This window comes from Sitophilus oryzae, unplaced genomic scaffold (genome assembly GCF_002938485.1).
Source record: "Sitophilus oryzae breed Bouriz unplaced genomic scaffold, Soryzae_2.0 scaffold_1716_pilon_pilon, whole genome shotgun sequence".
Lineage (NCBI taxonomy): Eukaryota > Metazoa > Arthropoda > Insecta > Coleoptera > Curculionidae > Sitophilus > Sitophilus oryzae.
In genome coordinates, this window is record NW_022146409.1 from 64,984 (window position 1) to 80,523 (window position 15,540).

At 34.1% G+C, this 15,540-nt stretch overlaps 1 protein-coding gene across 1 annotated transcript; it reads right to left on the reverse strand.

Annotated features, from left to right (window-relative positions):
- Positions 1-6,571: 6,571 nt before the first annotated feature.
- On the reverse strand, positions 6,572-15,432 carry LOC115881342 (opsin, ultraviolet-sensitive-like). Its single transcript, XM_030898787.1, has 5 exons — positions 15,415-15,432; positions 14,963-15,089; positions 14,768-14,910; positions 10,437-10,699; positions 6,572-8,514 (listed from the first exon to the last, which is right to left on the reverse strand). Exons 1-5 carry the CDS (start codon positions 15,430-15,432, stop codon positions 7,929-7,931), a joined length of 1,137 nt encoding a protein of 378 aa, XP_030754647.1. The 3' UTR covers positions 6,572-7,928.
- Positions 15,433-15,540: the final 108 nt, after the last annotated feature.

Here is a 15,540-nt window from a genome sequence, read left to right on the forward strand (position 1 = left end):
TATTTATCTATAAACTGATTATTATTTGTCAGTGCACTCACTCCTATTTGAGGAATGCTGCTAATGAAAAAAGAATTAAGCTGATCAGCCGCATCAGAGGTCTGGAGCAAGGCAGACGCATCGGAGCTTTTAGAAGTAATATTACGTTAACGCTAAAAAGGTAATTTAAAGTTTTCAAAAAAGAAGCAAGATCTAGTCTAAATTTATATTCAAGATAAGCTTTTTTTCGTTCCGTACAGCACTTATTACCAGATTACGAAGCTGCTTGTATTCATATAGAGAGGTATCAGTTTTTAACTTTTTATATCTTGTGAGAGCCTTCTGGCGCAGCTTCATCATAAATTTGATAATATCGGTAATCCAGGGAGCGGGGGGTTTAGAAAACCTAGATGTTTTAAGTTGTGCATGTATATTAAATACGTCTGTTATATTTTTTCGAAAAAAGTAATCATCTGATCAATATTAGTCATATTAAATATGTTTTGCCAGTTCACGTTAAAAAGATCATTCACAAAATCTGTAAGCACAAAATGTGAATAGTCACGATAAGTGCGATAGGAAATGGGCACGCGAGTTTTTTGAAGATCTAAATCTGTTAATACTAGATGATGGTCAGATATACTATCCATATTAATAACCTGCACATCTACTATTAGTTTTGGGTTAGATGTGACCAAAACATCAATTAATTTACCCCCGAATTGAAAAATACGAGTGGGCGACTGCACTAATTGCGTTAAATTATATTTATTGAAGAATTGATTAATGGCAGAGCACCCAGGGCTTCCCGCTTCCAACATATCCACATTCCGCCAAACATGACAACATCGCAATCAGGTAAAAAACTAACAATGGCATTCTCCAGATCATCCAGAGAAGATGCCAAATTGGCCATAGGGGGTCGGTATAATGTCTCGAAGCAAATAATTTTACCATTTATTTTAGTACGTATCCAAAGTTGTTCCAGGGCACTCTGCTGGGCAGGTGTATCGATTACCTGAAATTTTAAAGAATTGACAACATAAAATGCCACTCCGCCACCACAGCCATCTCTGTCTTTGCGAACGAGATTATAGTTATGTATTTTAAAATTGTTGCTCCTCAATGGCTCACTCAACCATGTTTCCGAGAGACCATAAATATCCAACGCCTCTGCCGCCACATAATCAGAAAAACTGTCGAAATCTGAACATAGTGATCTTATATCAAAATGAGAAAAATAAAATTTATTTTTATTACTGCTCGCTGAAGCCATATAAAAACGCTAAACAAAGGTAATGTGCACAGAAAATTTAAAAAAGAAATAGATCTACAATAATGAGATATAATTCTCGTTCAGCGAATAAATACGAGCCCATCAGACATTAGATTAAAAAAAAATAAATCAAGCATACAACGGTATAATCAAAAACAAGGTAATAAAACGAGAGAAAAAATCAGTCTATATTAGTAGGTGCATATCTGATGAACTTATAACGAAGTAAAAATATTCTATCTTATATTGTTTTTTTAGCAATCAGACCATAGAAACAAAAAAGAAATATCTAACATTTGTTGTCGAATAAATTCTCTACAGCCAGAAAAAATGAAAATTTTATAGTTAAAGAATCACAATAGTACTATCACGTACTCTAGTCCATTGCAGGTACCTATACGCAGACAAATATATATGTATATGTAAAAAAAATATTAATTTCAATTAGTTATTAGTAATCATACATTGTAAACGCAAAAAAGAGAGTAAAAATATTCCAAGGTATTAAATATATATTCACATTAAAATAAATTTTAAAAATAGACACCAGTGCTGGTAGAGAAAAAAAAAGGATATATGTATTTCGCAAAAAAGCCAACATGGATTTTAAACATTGTCTGTCTCCTTAAACGCTTGTACGCTGTTGCCATCATTAACCAAAATTCTTCCATATGTCGACCATGCATTTTTCATGCCATATTTCCTTCTTGCCGCCAGCAATAGTTGATGTTGCTTTGCTGTCAGGTCCTCGTTAATGTAAATGCCTGTACCCTTAAGATTTCTTCTGTTATTAAAAACTTCATTGCGTTTTAAGACTGATGTGAATGAAACTATTGTTACTCTTGATTTCCCAATTTCCATTTTACCCATTCTATAAACATTGTTAATTTGTTGCAAACAACATTACACCCTTACAGTATCATTGAGTAGGGTAAGCATTTTAGACACTAAGTTTTCGTCCGAACCATCTTCCAAACCAACAACTCTTAAAGAATTTTGTCTGATTTTATATTCGAGGTTATCCATTCTTCCTTCCATCTTTATTATAGACTGTCTATTGGACTGGGTCATACTTTCTATTGTATTAAGTTTTTCCATAATACTCCCAACACTGTTTTCTATTTTTTCAAATCTGTTACCTAAGTTTTCCAACTGATTCTCAATTCTTTGATTCAATTTTGGGACGAGCTTAGTTATTATCGTCTCTAGTTGGTTATCATCATGGGGATTGGATACTGACGCACTTCTAGTTGCTTTACTCATGTTGAATCCAAATGAAGATCTGGCAACCTCGGAATCTCGAATATATTAACGAAGCAAATATTCAACTAATGCAATCAAACCAGGTATTCAACTTTTTTCTTCCTTAGGCCTGTCAACTTTACCTTCTATTTCTATTCAACTTCCAAGGAACAAACATCAAAACAACCGTTAAAATGCCAACTAAACCGTGAGCTCGTACAAATCGCTGTTTATCTTGCCATAGCCAAGCTTATACTTCAAGTGTATCGATGGCGGGAACAAATCCGCACAAGCTAGTTTTATTTTGTTTAGTTTGGTGTCGAGAAGCACGTATAAAATTTGGTTAATTTTTCATTATTTGTCAATAACTCGATTTCCATCAACTTTAATGCAAAATATGTAGAAACCAAAATTAAAGAAGAGCAAAAACTCTATAAAAAATGTTGTATGAGGTTTTTTCGTGCGACTACCCAAAGTATCGAATTTTACGAAAACAAAATTAAAGTTTGATATAATGTATGTGTTCAATATATCCGGGGTTAACTGTACTTGTTTCCACACCACCTTGAGCGGCACCCCGAGACATAAAGCCTAAAGACTTGTTTGCTTCTGGTTGGCAGTAGCCTGCTGTCGCGGTCATAATGGAATGAATTTGCATTATGACCGCAATAACGGACTAAATTTTTATTGTTGCGCGACTGGTGGAAAATCAAGTTTAACCGCCTTATTTCTCAGGGAGCTGCCTTGAGGTAAAGTACCCGGCACGTTTTATTTTGAATGGTCTCCCTATTTCCAATAGGCCTAATTCACATGTCGTCAACTTAGATTTCTTTTGAGGTGGAAGGTTCATCAGAGTTCCTTCGTTTTTTTGATGTTACTGGCTGTTCAATATAATCTTCCTGAATGTCTTCCACATCTGTATCATATTCCGGATCTGGTTCATAAGGTGCAGAATATTCTTTTCGTTGATCTTTATCGAGAGGAAAATTGTCCTCGTACTCATCTTCGTCTAATTTTGCCATCTCCAAACTATTCGAACATGATTTGCGCTGACAAAGTGCACACACTACCGAGCAACGCAAACCTGCTTTGCGGCAACTACAAGATATATTACAAACTTTGGCACATTTACATGAAATCAGATTTAATAATTCTTGGGGAGCTGCATCTTGGGAAGTAGCAATGGGCAGCATCCCATTTTTTGAATTTTTCCATCCCCAATCCAGAGGTGATTTTTCATTCCTATACCATAGGTGTACCTGACTGTACGTACGGAAGGAGTGCAAGCGATCTGCGTCTTTGGTCGGTGGTAATGATGCGAGGTTTGGTAATTCTTTTTCTTTCTGTAAAACTTTAACGAATTTCATTTTTTTTGTCTATATAAAGCGGATGTGGTGTCGTAGTCACTAAATGCGTGGAGAAATGAAAAGTTGTCCATAACTGAAGCATCTAGATTCATATTATGGGGTGCATATGTTCTACTTTGCGACTTTCCCTTGCCTGGCTTTAGAAAATAAATAGATGACCGAGACCCATTTAAGGCAGTAAGAATTACAAGTAAATCGGTGTCTTCGTCGACTATAATTACCGTTTCATTGTGATTTGATTCTTCAATTGCAGTGTTGACCTCATCAACATCTTCATCAGTCTTGACTCGGAAGCCCTCGTTCGTCAAACGATTACATATCATTGATATTATTCGACATTTGTTCCTCTCATTTGACAAGAATTTTCGCTGAGACACTGTTGCCGTCATTTTTTCATCAAAATAAATTTCCGGTGATAAAGCAATTTTAATAATAGAGGAAAAAAAATTTGAGGAAATAATACCTGCTTATAATATATTTAGCGTGTTTAAACCGAGATAACTTGAAAACGGGTCGTCGCACGGAAAATGTGCATAGAACGTTTTTTATAGAGTTTTTCCTCTTCTTAAATTTTGGTTTGGTACATTTTTTGCACTAAAGTTGATATAAATCGAGCTATTGACAAATAATGAAAAATAAACCAAATTTTAGCCACTTTTTCCAAGATGGCGGCCAAATCCGGGCTTTGGTGGTGGTGCAAATTTAACACGTGGTTCCTTACACTAAACTAAACAAAATAAAATTTATTCTATGTCCGGCTTGTCCAGATTTGCTCCCGCCATAAGCTATTTTTTAATACTTGGCGACTGGCCTATAGGTCAAAATCAACTATTTCAACTCATATTTATACAGGGTGTCAAAAGGATATCTAACTTCGGCGGTTGATTCTACAGATAAAAATAAAACAAAAAGTGCCTATGAACATATGCCCTAAAATGTTTCCCGAAGAAGTTACAGCCCTCGAAAGCTATTTACGATATCACTGAAAAACCTATAACTACGATATCGCTGTAAAATCAACAGGAGAACTGTAAAATGAACCAATATTTAGACAGTTCAAAATTTGCTTGCGTTTTCCTATGTTTCCCACGACGATGCACCACCCGGTATACGTTTACGCTGTGAAGTAAATCCATTGTTATATTTGTTTTTTTTTTCTCATTAATTCATAAATGAAAAACTAGCTGATCAATTAATGTACGAATAGTTAGTACCAAGATGTAGTTATTCTAAATTAAATGTAGGTATATGTATTCCACAATTTATTTCGCACAATTTCACACTTCGCTTACTATTTCCTTAAAAGAATATAGGTAATACATTCGTAAATGAAGTTGTTTGTGTTTGTGCTTTGTTATTGTATTATTATTAATTTCTTAGAAGTATTTATGTAAGACTATATTTTTGTAATATGATTCAAAAGACAAACAAGTTTGCACTGACAAAAATGAAAAGAATTGAACAACAAAAAAATCATTTTCGGACTCCTGATGTATGACATTTTGAAACAACCACAGCATTATTATTATCAAAAAGAGCAAGTATAATATTTTATTTTAAAAATTAAAAAAATGTTGCTAAAATTGAAATAATTGTCATCTTCTTTTGACGTGCTAATCTTTCTCGTTGCTTTTCTGGAACTTGTGTAGGAAAGAAAACCAAATTGTTGTCTAAAAAGTGATGATAACGAATAATCTTTTTTAAGATATTCAGATATAAATTTGTATAGGGTGTCAAAAAAAATAGGGTATCGAACCTGGGTGGGTGATTCTACAGATAAAAATAAAACAAAAAGTTCCTATGAACGTCTAAGTCCTCGCGTACGACGTGTAGTGGCCCGGGTTAGAGGTGGGAATTTTAGTTCCTTGGGAGGAAATAGTTTTTTAGTTTTAGTTCCTCCAGAAGAATAGTTCCTTGAACTAGGTCTTTAGTTCACAATGACTAACATTGTTATCCCTGTTGTTTGCTAATGGGTTTCGTTGTCAGTCAGAACTATTCACAGTATGATCTGTTTAATTTTTATAATGCACGAAATATAACGAGACGTGTAATTGAGTATGTTAAAACCATATAGATAAGTTTTATCGCAGATAAAAAAAGTTGAAAAAGAAACTCAAATCAGAGTTTAAAAAACTATATCACAGATCAATTGGAGCAAATCATACGAAAATTTTACGAAAAATTGCCATCGTTACCTGCGATAAGTTTTATCGCAGATAAAAAAAGTTGAAAAAGAAACTCAAATCAGAGTTTAAAAAACTATATCACAGATCAATTGGAGCAAATAATACGAAAATTTTACGAAAAATTGCATTTTTCCTCGCTTCAAGCTTTGTGTTTTTGTCTAAAAATTCAGAATATCTACTTCGTTTTATAAAATTCCCATAAAGTATTTAAAGAACAAACTAAAAATCAAAAACAGTATCCATGACAATTTTCTATGGTAAATACGCCGACTCTGGCAATAGACAAGACCGAATCCGTCGTCGTCGCCTTGTATTATATCTCGGATCTGTCGACTGAATAGATTCCCGTCAACTAGTATTTTAATGAGTTCCTCTAGGTCCGGCTGTGTATAAATATGAGCTATATATAAATGATCTTAAATCGACTGACTGTCTAAGGAATAGGCTGTGGTAAAATCTTAATGTAACACTAAAGACTCCTACTAAATATATGTATTTTTATTGAAATATTACGGCAAAGACTACAAAATAGGTTATTCTAATAAATAAATAATACATAACTAAACATAATAATTCCTTTCTATAGAGAACATTTAATTAGCTTACTTTATACTACATTTGTGTTCTAAATTCATTTTTAAATATAAGAATGTACAAAATGTTTAAAAACATTCTCCATATTTTTCTTTCTCTAGAAATAAAAAGATGCACAACCTTATGGGCGATTTCGTGACACAATACCTGTCCGAGATGTAGTTGGCGTTACCATCAGCCTGTCCGAGAATTCCGAGATTTAGTTTAGCTCTGCGCCGCTGCGCGCTGATTCGTAGTAGCCGCTGCGCGTAGTTCTGCTTCCAGTCGACAGAGTGAGTGGTTGCCGGATACAGTGTTGCCAAAACTACCGATTAATCCGTAGATTTATGGATTTTCTATCATTAAACAATTTAATATAATACTATATGATTAAACAAAGGACGGTGCCAGAGTTGGTTTGGAAATGAAGGTCGCTGTTATTTGATATGTAAAATATTATAGTAAATGTCTATAATAGTCAATTCCAAGCCTACTAAACCACTTTTTTCGATCATACAACATATTCAGTACCTAAAAACGAATTTTTATTTTTGTTGTTTACCCTATGTTTAGCACGAATAAACTTTCAATACATAAACGCGGATTTTTCATCCAAAGATATTTTCGTCCAACGTATTACAGATATTACTCATTTTAATATGGCCACACTGTCGTTTTCAGGTCCACACTCCACACCGTCTTCGGAATGCTTTCGGAAAATAAGCGTTTTATGCGTTGACCGCAGAACGATTGGTGTCCCCACCGTACAGCACTTGAGACGTAGGGGGAAATCAAATCAGCCTTGTAACGAATTAGTCCATTAGGTTGCGTATCTTCCCAAGTCTATCAATCAACGCTAATACAATAAAATCATTTTACTTTTAAAAGTAAAACATCTAAAATATTTTTCCTAACATTTAATTCACAGCGGGGCACAATAGTATACAATGAGTATACCCTAGGGTGATTCAAACATGACGTCTTCTATCATTACAAAAAATGTAAATAAGGATACAGTTATGTGTAGTGGTATCTTATATTGTTATACAACTAACTTATAGTTAACTATTTCTTTGAAGATAATTTTTTTAAATCCTAATTGTGACAAAACTAAACCTCTTGGTTATAATAATTGAAATTAGAAATATATGTTTAAACAATTTATTATCTATTTTTTCTAACTCACGGACCAACTTAGGATATATATTTTTATTTTCTAGTATAGTCCAAGATGCCAAGTTTAAATCACCCTGTACATTACATTTTCTGATTATTACGTCCGAAGAAGAGTTTAATCAATTTACACTACTCTACTTCACTACATTTTTGTGTATTAAACGTTGAAAATCTTCTCGATAATTTCCTCAAACTAGAAGGCCTATTACTAAAACTCGGCTTAAAGCACAACATATACGACGAGTTTGGTGGTTCAAAGTCACATTCGTGACGTTTTAACTCCTCTTCATTCATGCCTTTCCCAGAACATATTCGTTTTTCTTCCGAACGATGCATCTCAACATCTATAAACTCTTCTTCGACATTATCAATACTGGTATCCCTTGACTGTACCTGAGTTCGTTTACTACTTCTAGAATACCAAACTTTTTGACGTTTTTTCATGGTGTCTTTTTTGGAAAAGAGTTTTAGGATTTGTTCTCTGAATTTTGGATGGGAAATAGCGTAGACGTATGGATCGATGGCACTGGCCGTTTTGCAAAATAAAGCTGGTATCATGGAGGATATTGGTGTTATCAGGTGTTTGTTACCAGATATACCTAAGAGAGATATTACTGAATATGGCGTCCATGAGAAGACCCAGAGAAATATCATAGCTAGGATGGTTAGGGCTAGTTTGATTTCTTGTTTTCTTCTGGTTTCTTCCCTTACATGTCTGAAAATTGCCAAATATAGGTAAAAGGTATAATATTTAAAATGTATTAAATTGTACGGAGTCATCAACAATGAACAATGAAATAGGATAATATCATTTCAATAATGTGGAAAACGTTCAAAATTGCCATAACATGGAAAAGTAATATTTACATAATCACAGCTAATCTTCATTCTGGCTTTCAAAACAAGGTTATGAATTGAACGTAGTTGGCGAAGTAACTTTTAACCATTACAAAACAATATGATAAGCTCATAAAAGTAGATTTTGCCTTTTAAATTTCCAAAAATCTGTAGAAGTTCTTACTGTTAATTTCTAATATATTTGATTGTATATTGGATATCTTCTAACAAATCTTTATTTGAAATAAACTTAGTTTATACCTTACAAGAATATAGAATGAGTTGGAGGTGATTAATTACGCGACCTTAAATGTCTATTGCGTCTCCCTTCTTGAGTTTTTTAACTCATCATATAGTCCATAACCCATCATATATAGTGATTTTCCTATTGTAGGAGGGATAGGGTATTTCTCATCCTCCTCTGACAACAGATGCTCTTTCTCCACGGAGTACCTATCTACCTCGCCCGAGGGTATACACCCTTTCATGGCTGGGGTTTGTCTCCGGCTGAGGTACCCGTGAGATGGAGGCTGGAGGATCTGTCTCCATTTTCTCCACCTCTTTAACTTGGTCTCTCCTTAGACCTGATACCGGTGTTGTCCCGAATCGATAATAGAGGATATATTCCTTTTTCTCTATTGCCTCCTTGGATTTGATCCAAGTCTGAGCCAACTCTTTGTTAGTTCCTATTGTGAGGACCTGACATGGCCCTCCTCCCTCGAATTGATGGCTCGCCAAGTCGATGTCCTTACATTGGACGGCTTTCCATCGTCGCTTTTTTTTCTTGCCGAAGCAGAGGTGAGAGGTTCTCGATCTCTCTCTTGCACTTTGATGGAGATGAGCCAGGCTGTTCCTTGGTTCTTTGGTTCTCTGCCCTTTTTCGAGAAGTGTTTTCGCTTTTGCTTCCTCTGCGGCAAATCCTTCGTCGAGTAGGTTGCGATTTCTCGGTAATCTGCTTTGCTGAGCTCTCAGCGGGTCTTCTAGTCTGCCTGGTTGACCCAGGCCTGGTAGAGGGAATGGTAGCAGCTTGTGCAGCCTGTTGGGTCTAGAAGTAGGCTCCCGACCCTTACTAGAGGAGATGGTGGCTTATGTGCCACTTGTGGAGAGCAATGTCTCGAGCAAATGTCATTTGCCTCTTCTGTAGTTCCCTTTGGGGTTAGGTTCGGATAGGGGTTGGTCCCTTGAAACTTGCAATGTTAATGTTTCCAGTGTAGGTAGGGAGTTTCCCTCCAGCTTCACTGCAAGGTTTAGTCGGCCCACTTCTACAGAGAGCTTTCTCATCTCTTTTTCTCATCAGCAAACGAGCTTTCTCTTTCTCTTCAAGCTTTCTCTTTCTCATCAGCAAACGAGATTTCTCATCTCGTTTTGATTAATCTGGCATTATTATGGAAAACGAATTTTGTCAAAAAACTAATCATATTATTTAATTTCTGGTTTATTTTCAGGCTAGTGATAATAGTTCGGATAATAGCCGATAAATATTCAAACTTCTTAAAATGATTGCCAACTTCATTCATTGTTGATCGCTCTATAGAATTTGCAATAAAACTATTTTACGTTGCTTTGTTGAAAATATTATAAATTTATTGAGGAAAAAGATTTTTGAATTCTATTCTAATAAGTAAACAAAATAAAGAGGTATAAGAGCAGGTAAGCCAATATATAAGAAAAAAAATATTGTCATGAAACTTGAATTACAAAGAGATTATTGTTTTAGAAAGCGACTTGAAAAATAGTAATCCCTGCAAGTTTGCTAATATACCCCTTTCTTATTCTTTTGATTCAATACTTCATTCTTACCTAAACGATTCTTTCTTAGTTGGTGACCCAAATGACTTTTGTACCACCACCTGCAGAATTTTTATGTAACTAAACGTGATCAAATGAAATGGTAAAACCCAAGCGGCGACGCAAAAGACGATAATGAAGATTTTTATAGCTGAGTTGTCAGTTAGGTAGTCGAAACTGCAACTGACTAAATATCCCTCGTATTGGTACTTGCCAAATCCTATATCGAAAAGTTGGATTGATGAAAAAACAGTAGCGTATATCCAAGATCCAATCTGAAAATGTCAAAACAAAACACTGTTAAACTATTAAGCTACCTAAATCTCGATTTTGTAGAGTAACTGTAACTGTCTCTAATTAAGAAACATAAATTTAGCTCAAGTTTCAAAATGTTATAAAAAATTCTGATCTTTCTAACTCAAACCAAAAAGTATTACCAATGCCTGACTCAAATTAGGTCCAAAAATTTACTTAAATCTTACATCAGTCATGTCAAAATTTTAAAGTTTTGAAAAATTGAATTCAAAGTGAAACATTTGGCTTAAAATATAAAATACACAAATCTACAAAATGAACTTTTTTATTTTAGAACAAACGTTTTCCTAACCATAACCATATTACTACGATCAACAAATGATTGAGGTGCGTCATTCTTGAAAGAACCAATACTAGAGACTATACCTGTTAAAGGGCGAAATAGAAAATATCAAGGTCATGTAGAATGTAGACTGTATACGTTTGACAAAAGGCAGTATCTGAGACAATTTTACAAAATTTTATGACACGAACGGTTGTCGTCTACCATTTACCCCAGATATCTGCATTCGCCGTTGTTTCTTAGCTTCAATCTACTGAAGTGCTCATTGAGGAGACAGTTTCTTACTTAAAAAACTAATTTACACAGCCTACTAGATTGTGTGGAAAAGTCCAGCACAGACATCCAGATGAAATTTGGTACTCGGCAAGTGCAAAATTAGTAGTATGGAGAAAGGTCGATAGGTCCAACAGGATGGTTATAAAGGGTGTCAAAAAATAGTGTATCTAACTTAGGTGGGTGATTCTGCAGAGAAAAAATACAACAAAAAGTTCCTATGAATTTATGCCCTAAAATGCTTCCCGAAGAAGTTACAGCCCTCGAAAAGGTAAAGAAAAATGCTATATTTTGTTTATTTTTAAGAACATTGGTAAACCGTTTTTCTAGAAATTTGGTAGTCTTACACACATTTTAATTAGTGATGGGAAAAACCGATTCAGTTCAATAATCGAGTACTCGAGTATCAAGCGATTGCAATAACCGAGTGATCACTCGAGCGAAATATCGCTCGTATTTAAAAATACGGTTTTTTGTCCGTCGCACGTTGTAAGTACTCGTTAACGCCAAGTCACGCCAAGTGCCAAGCAGTAAGCTGCCTGCGCAGGGCAAATATTCTTTCGATAATGAACGGCAAGTAATAAGCGGCGAGCGATTCGCTTGATCGCCTGATTAGTGATTTAGTTTATTTCGAAGCATTGTCGATATAGGTCGTAAAATTTTGTCTCTCAGATACGCAACGGATAAATATACCGGGTGCGTCTCAAAAGTGGATCATCCTTATAACTTTTTTATTTTTTCAGATAAAACAACGAGATTTGGTATGTTAGTACCGTATGATCGAGAAAAAACGGCGTCAACGATGGCTATGAAATGAAGATCGATGGTCATTTTATATGTAAATTTATATGGGAAATGTCATTGATCGTCATTTCCCAGCCAACTGGACGCCGTTTTTTTTCGATCATACGGTATATGACATAAATTAGGATTGATTGACATATTCAATTGTTTTCGGTCACTTCCGGTTTCACCGGAAATGACTGCAACTTTTGATTTTTAAATCGCACCCTCGGTATTTTTTTACTTTATTTGGTAGAAAATGACACTCTGAATAGAATGACATATCACATGTCAACTTATGATATTTTCGCATATGGTTTATTTGAAATTGTAACATGCGGTTCATAACGACAATTTGACTCGGAGTACCAAGTGGTATCAAATTATTCGTAAAAAAAATCTTTTTCGAAATATGCTAAAGATCCACCCTCGTTCCATTTGAAAAAAATTGAGATATGATCAAAAATACGATTTGGGCATCTTTTAACCGGCCAGGGCGAGACACTAAAAACATTTCAGATAGTTCAACAGACGATCAAATTTATTTTTCCAGGCTCCTTGATTAAAAATTAGTGTTTTTAACACAACCATGGCACTCTAGATTGAAATTTAAAATACAATTTGTTTTTAAGCGAATATGTCAAAAGTTGACATATGATACGTCATTCTATTTAGAATGTCATTTTCTATCGAATAAAGTAAAAAAAATTCCGAGGGTGTCATTTAAAAATCAAAAATTGTAGTCATTTCCAGTGAATCAGGAAGTGACAGAAAACAATTGAATACGTCAATCAATCCTAATTTATGTTATATACTAACATACCAAATCTCATTTTTTTATCTAAAAACATAAAAAGGTAATAAGGGTGAGCCACTTTTGAGACGCACTCGGTAGATATATACGGCGTCGTATAAATTTGCTACCTGCAAGGTATGTAGAAAATTCGCTCGGCTTTTTATCGAGTAGGTCACATTAAAATCGGATTTCAATTTATTTCATTCTAGGATCGCTTGCGTTCGTCGCTTGGTACTCGTCCCTTGCATCGCTCGTTCATAATCGAGCGATGTCGGTTATTTCAATAATCGAGTACTCGGGCGAATTTTCGCTCGAGTGATCCCATCACTAATTTTAATGCCAAAGCGAATAGTGATAAAGTAAATTTCCTTAACAGCCCTGAAATGGTACTTTCCATTAGGGTAGAGAGTGGCGGTACTTCTTTTTGCGTTATAGATATAGTAATTTCAACAAATGAGAATTGAAGCTAGTATTTTTTTGTAAAAAAGTTGCTCTTAAAGACTCTGATATATCGATTTTAGTATTAGCTAAATCAGGAGATTAATTTATTTAAAATTTCTTTGCATTTTATTATTTCATTGATACTAAAATTGATGCATCGTAACCTTTAAACGCAAATATTTTGAAAACCGTTCATCGTTTCGAACTAAATGAAAAGCACCTTTTTATGTTAAAAAGCTCTAGCTTTTATGTAATTTGTTGAAGTTACTGTACCTATAAGGATAAAACAAGTACCACTTGAAGTACTCACTACCCTAATAGAAAATACCCTTTTAGGGGTGTTACGGAATTTTACATGATCGCCATTCGCTTTGGCATTGAAATGTGTGTAAGGGTACCAATCTTCAGAAAAAAATGGTTTCCAACAGGATCGGTCTAACAATTAAATTGATGAATAGATGTTTTTATGTAGTTTTATAACGTTTACAATTATTTTTGGATTTATTTTCTGTTATATCTGTTATAGAAATATTTTTTATAGTTTTCTAGGGCACATTTTTATAACTTTTACAGTTATTTTTTGATTTATTATAAAGTTTCAATAAATATTTTTTTTTTATTTAAATCACATGATTTAAATCATGCCAACACTGGTTTCCAATGTTCTTAAAATTAAACAAAATATATTATTTTTATTTAACCTGTCGAGGGCTGTAACTCCTTCGGGAAGAATTTGAGGCCATATGTTCATAGGAACGTTTTGTTTTAATTTCAACTGATGTAGAATCACCCACCAAATTAGATATACTATTTTAGACACCCTGTATTGTATCTCAGAAACAGGGAATTAAAGAGGGCATGGAGAAGGTAGAGAAATATAAGTACTTGAGATACCTACAAGCTAGAAACATGGACCATAAAGAAGCCAAGAAAATTTAACAAAAGTTTGCTTCTTTTTTAGCTAGGTCGTTTAATTTTTCATTGTCTTCTATCCCTTGGTGGGCTTGGATTAGATCCAACCTGAATTCTGGCAGAAATGGTGCAGAATGTGTGCAGATTCTGCAGGATAAGTGAAGAAACTATGGAGCACGTCATATACTCCTACTCAATTGAGAACAGGATAAGGTTTGAGTTGTTCAATAAAATTTAGCTCAATGAACTTAATGGTAATCATGGTAACATGTCGCCATGTCGCGTTTAGATATTACTACAAATGTTTTGATATCGAGGATAAAAAACTAATATACTTAATCCACAATAGGTTCTTTATAGCCACAGACAAACTTTTTGGTAAAATATGAAATAAAAATGATACAAAATAAATAACAAAATATTTTATATTTAAATTTAGTGGTTACAAAAATGCCCCTAAAATTTAATTAGCACCAATGAATAAATTATTATGAAAGAGCCTATGTGTGCTTAGGCTAGGCTTATGTGAACATAACTTACCACAGATGTTTTAATACGAATATCAGCATATTTTCTACTCAATGGATATGCAATCACAAAATATCTGTCGAATGAAATGGCTGCTAGAGTTACTATCGACGCAGTTCCGCTTAGTCCACCAATAAAACCATAGAGTCTACAAGCTAGAAAATGAATAAATAAAGCAAATTATGTGTATATTTCAAATGAGTTTACCTAAGTCTCCAAGAGCAGGTCCCCTGTTAAAGCTATTATAAATAAATATCGGCATTTTTGACATCATCAAACCATCACTGACAGCTAAATTCACTAATAAGGTGTTGGCTGGAGTCCTTAAAGACTTCTATTCCTAAAAATACCAATTTCTAATGATTGTTAATGGTGGACAATTTAACTATATTATAGTTTTCGTTTTCATTTCTTTTAATAGATTGTTCATTTGATAAGAATTTTCTTAATTAACGTCATATATTTCTATTATATATTAAAATTTTTAAAAAAAAAGCACATTTATTTAGTTCAATGCTACCGAAAGGGTGATAATAGTTATCGAAAAAATGTGGATACTTTAACAACAGCAAAAATATATGACGTTTAAGCAAATTAATATAACCTATCTGTCAAAGCATTGAAATCTGAATTGATTTTTAGGACTTCAAATCTATTACTATGTTTTTGAAAATCATCTCTTACCTCATAAATAGAAATACAACCAGATAATTTCCGAATAAACCCAAGACCATCGCAATAATATACAGAACGGCCAAAATAATAAAGCTCTGACTTTCTTTGGT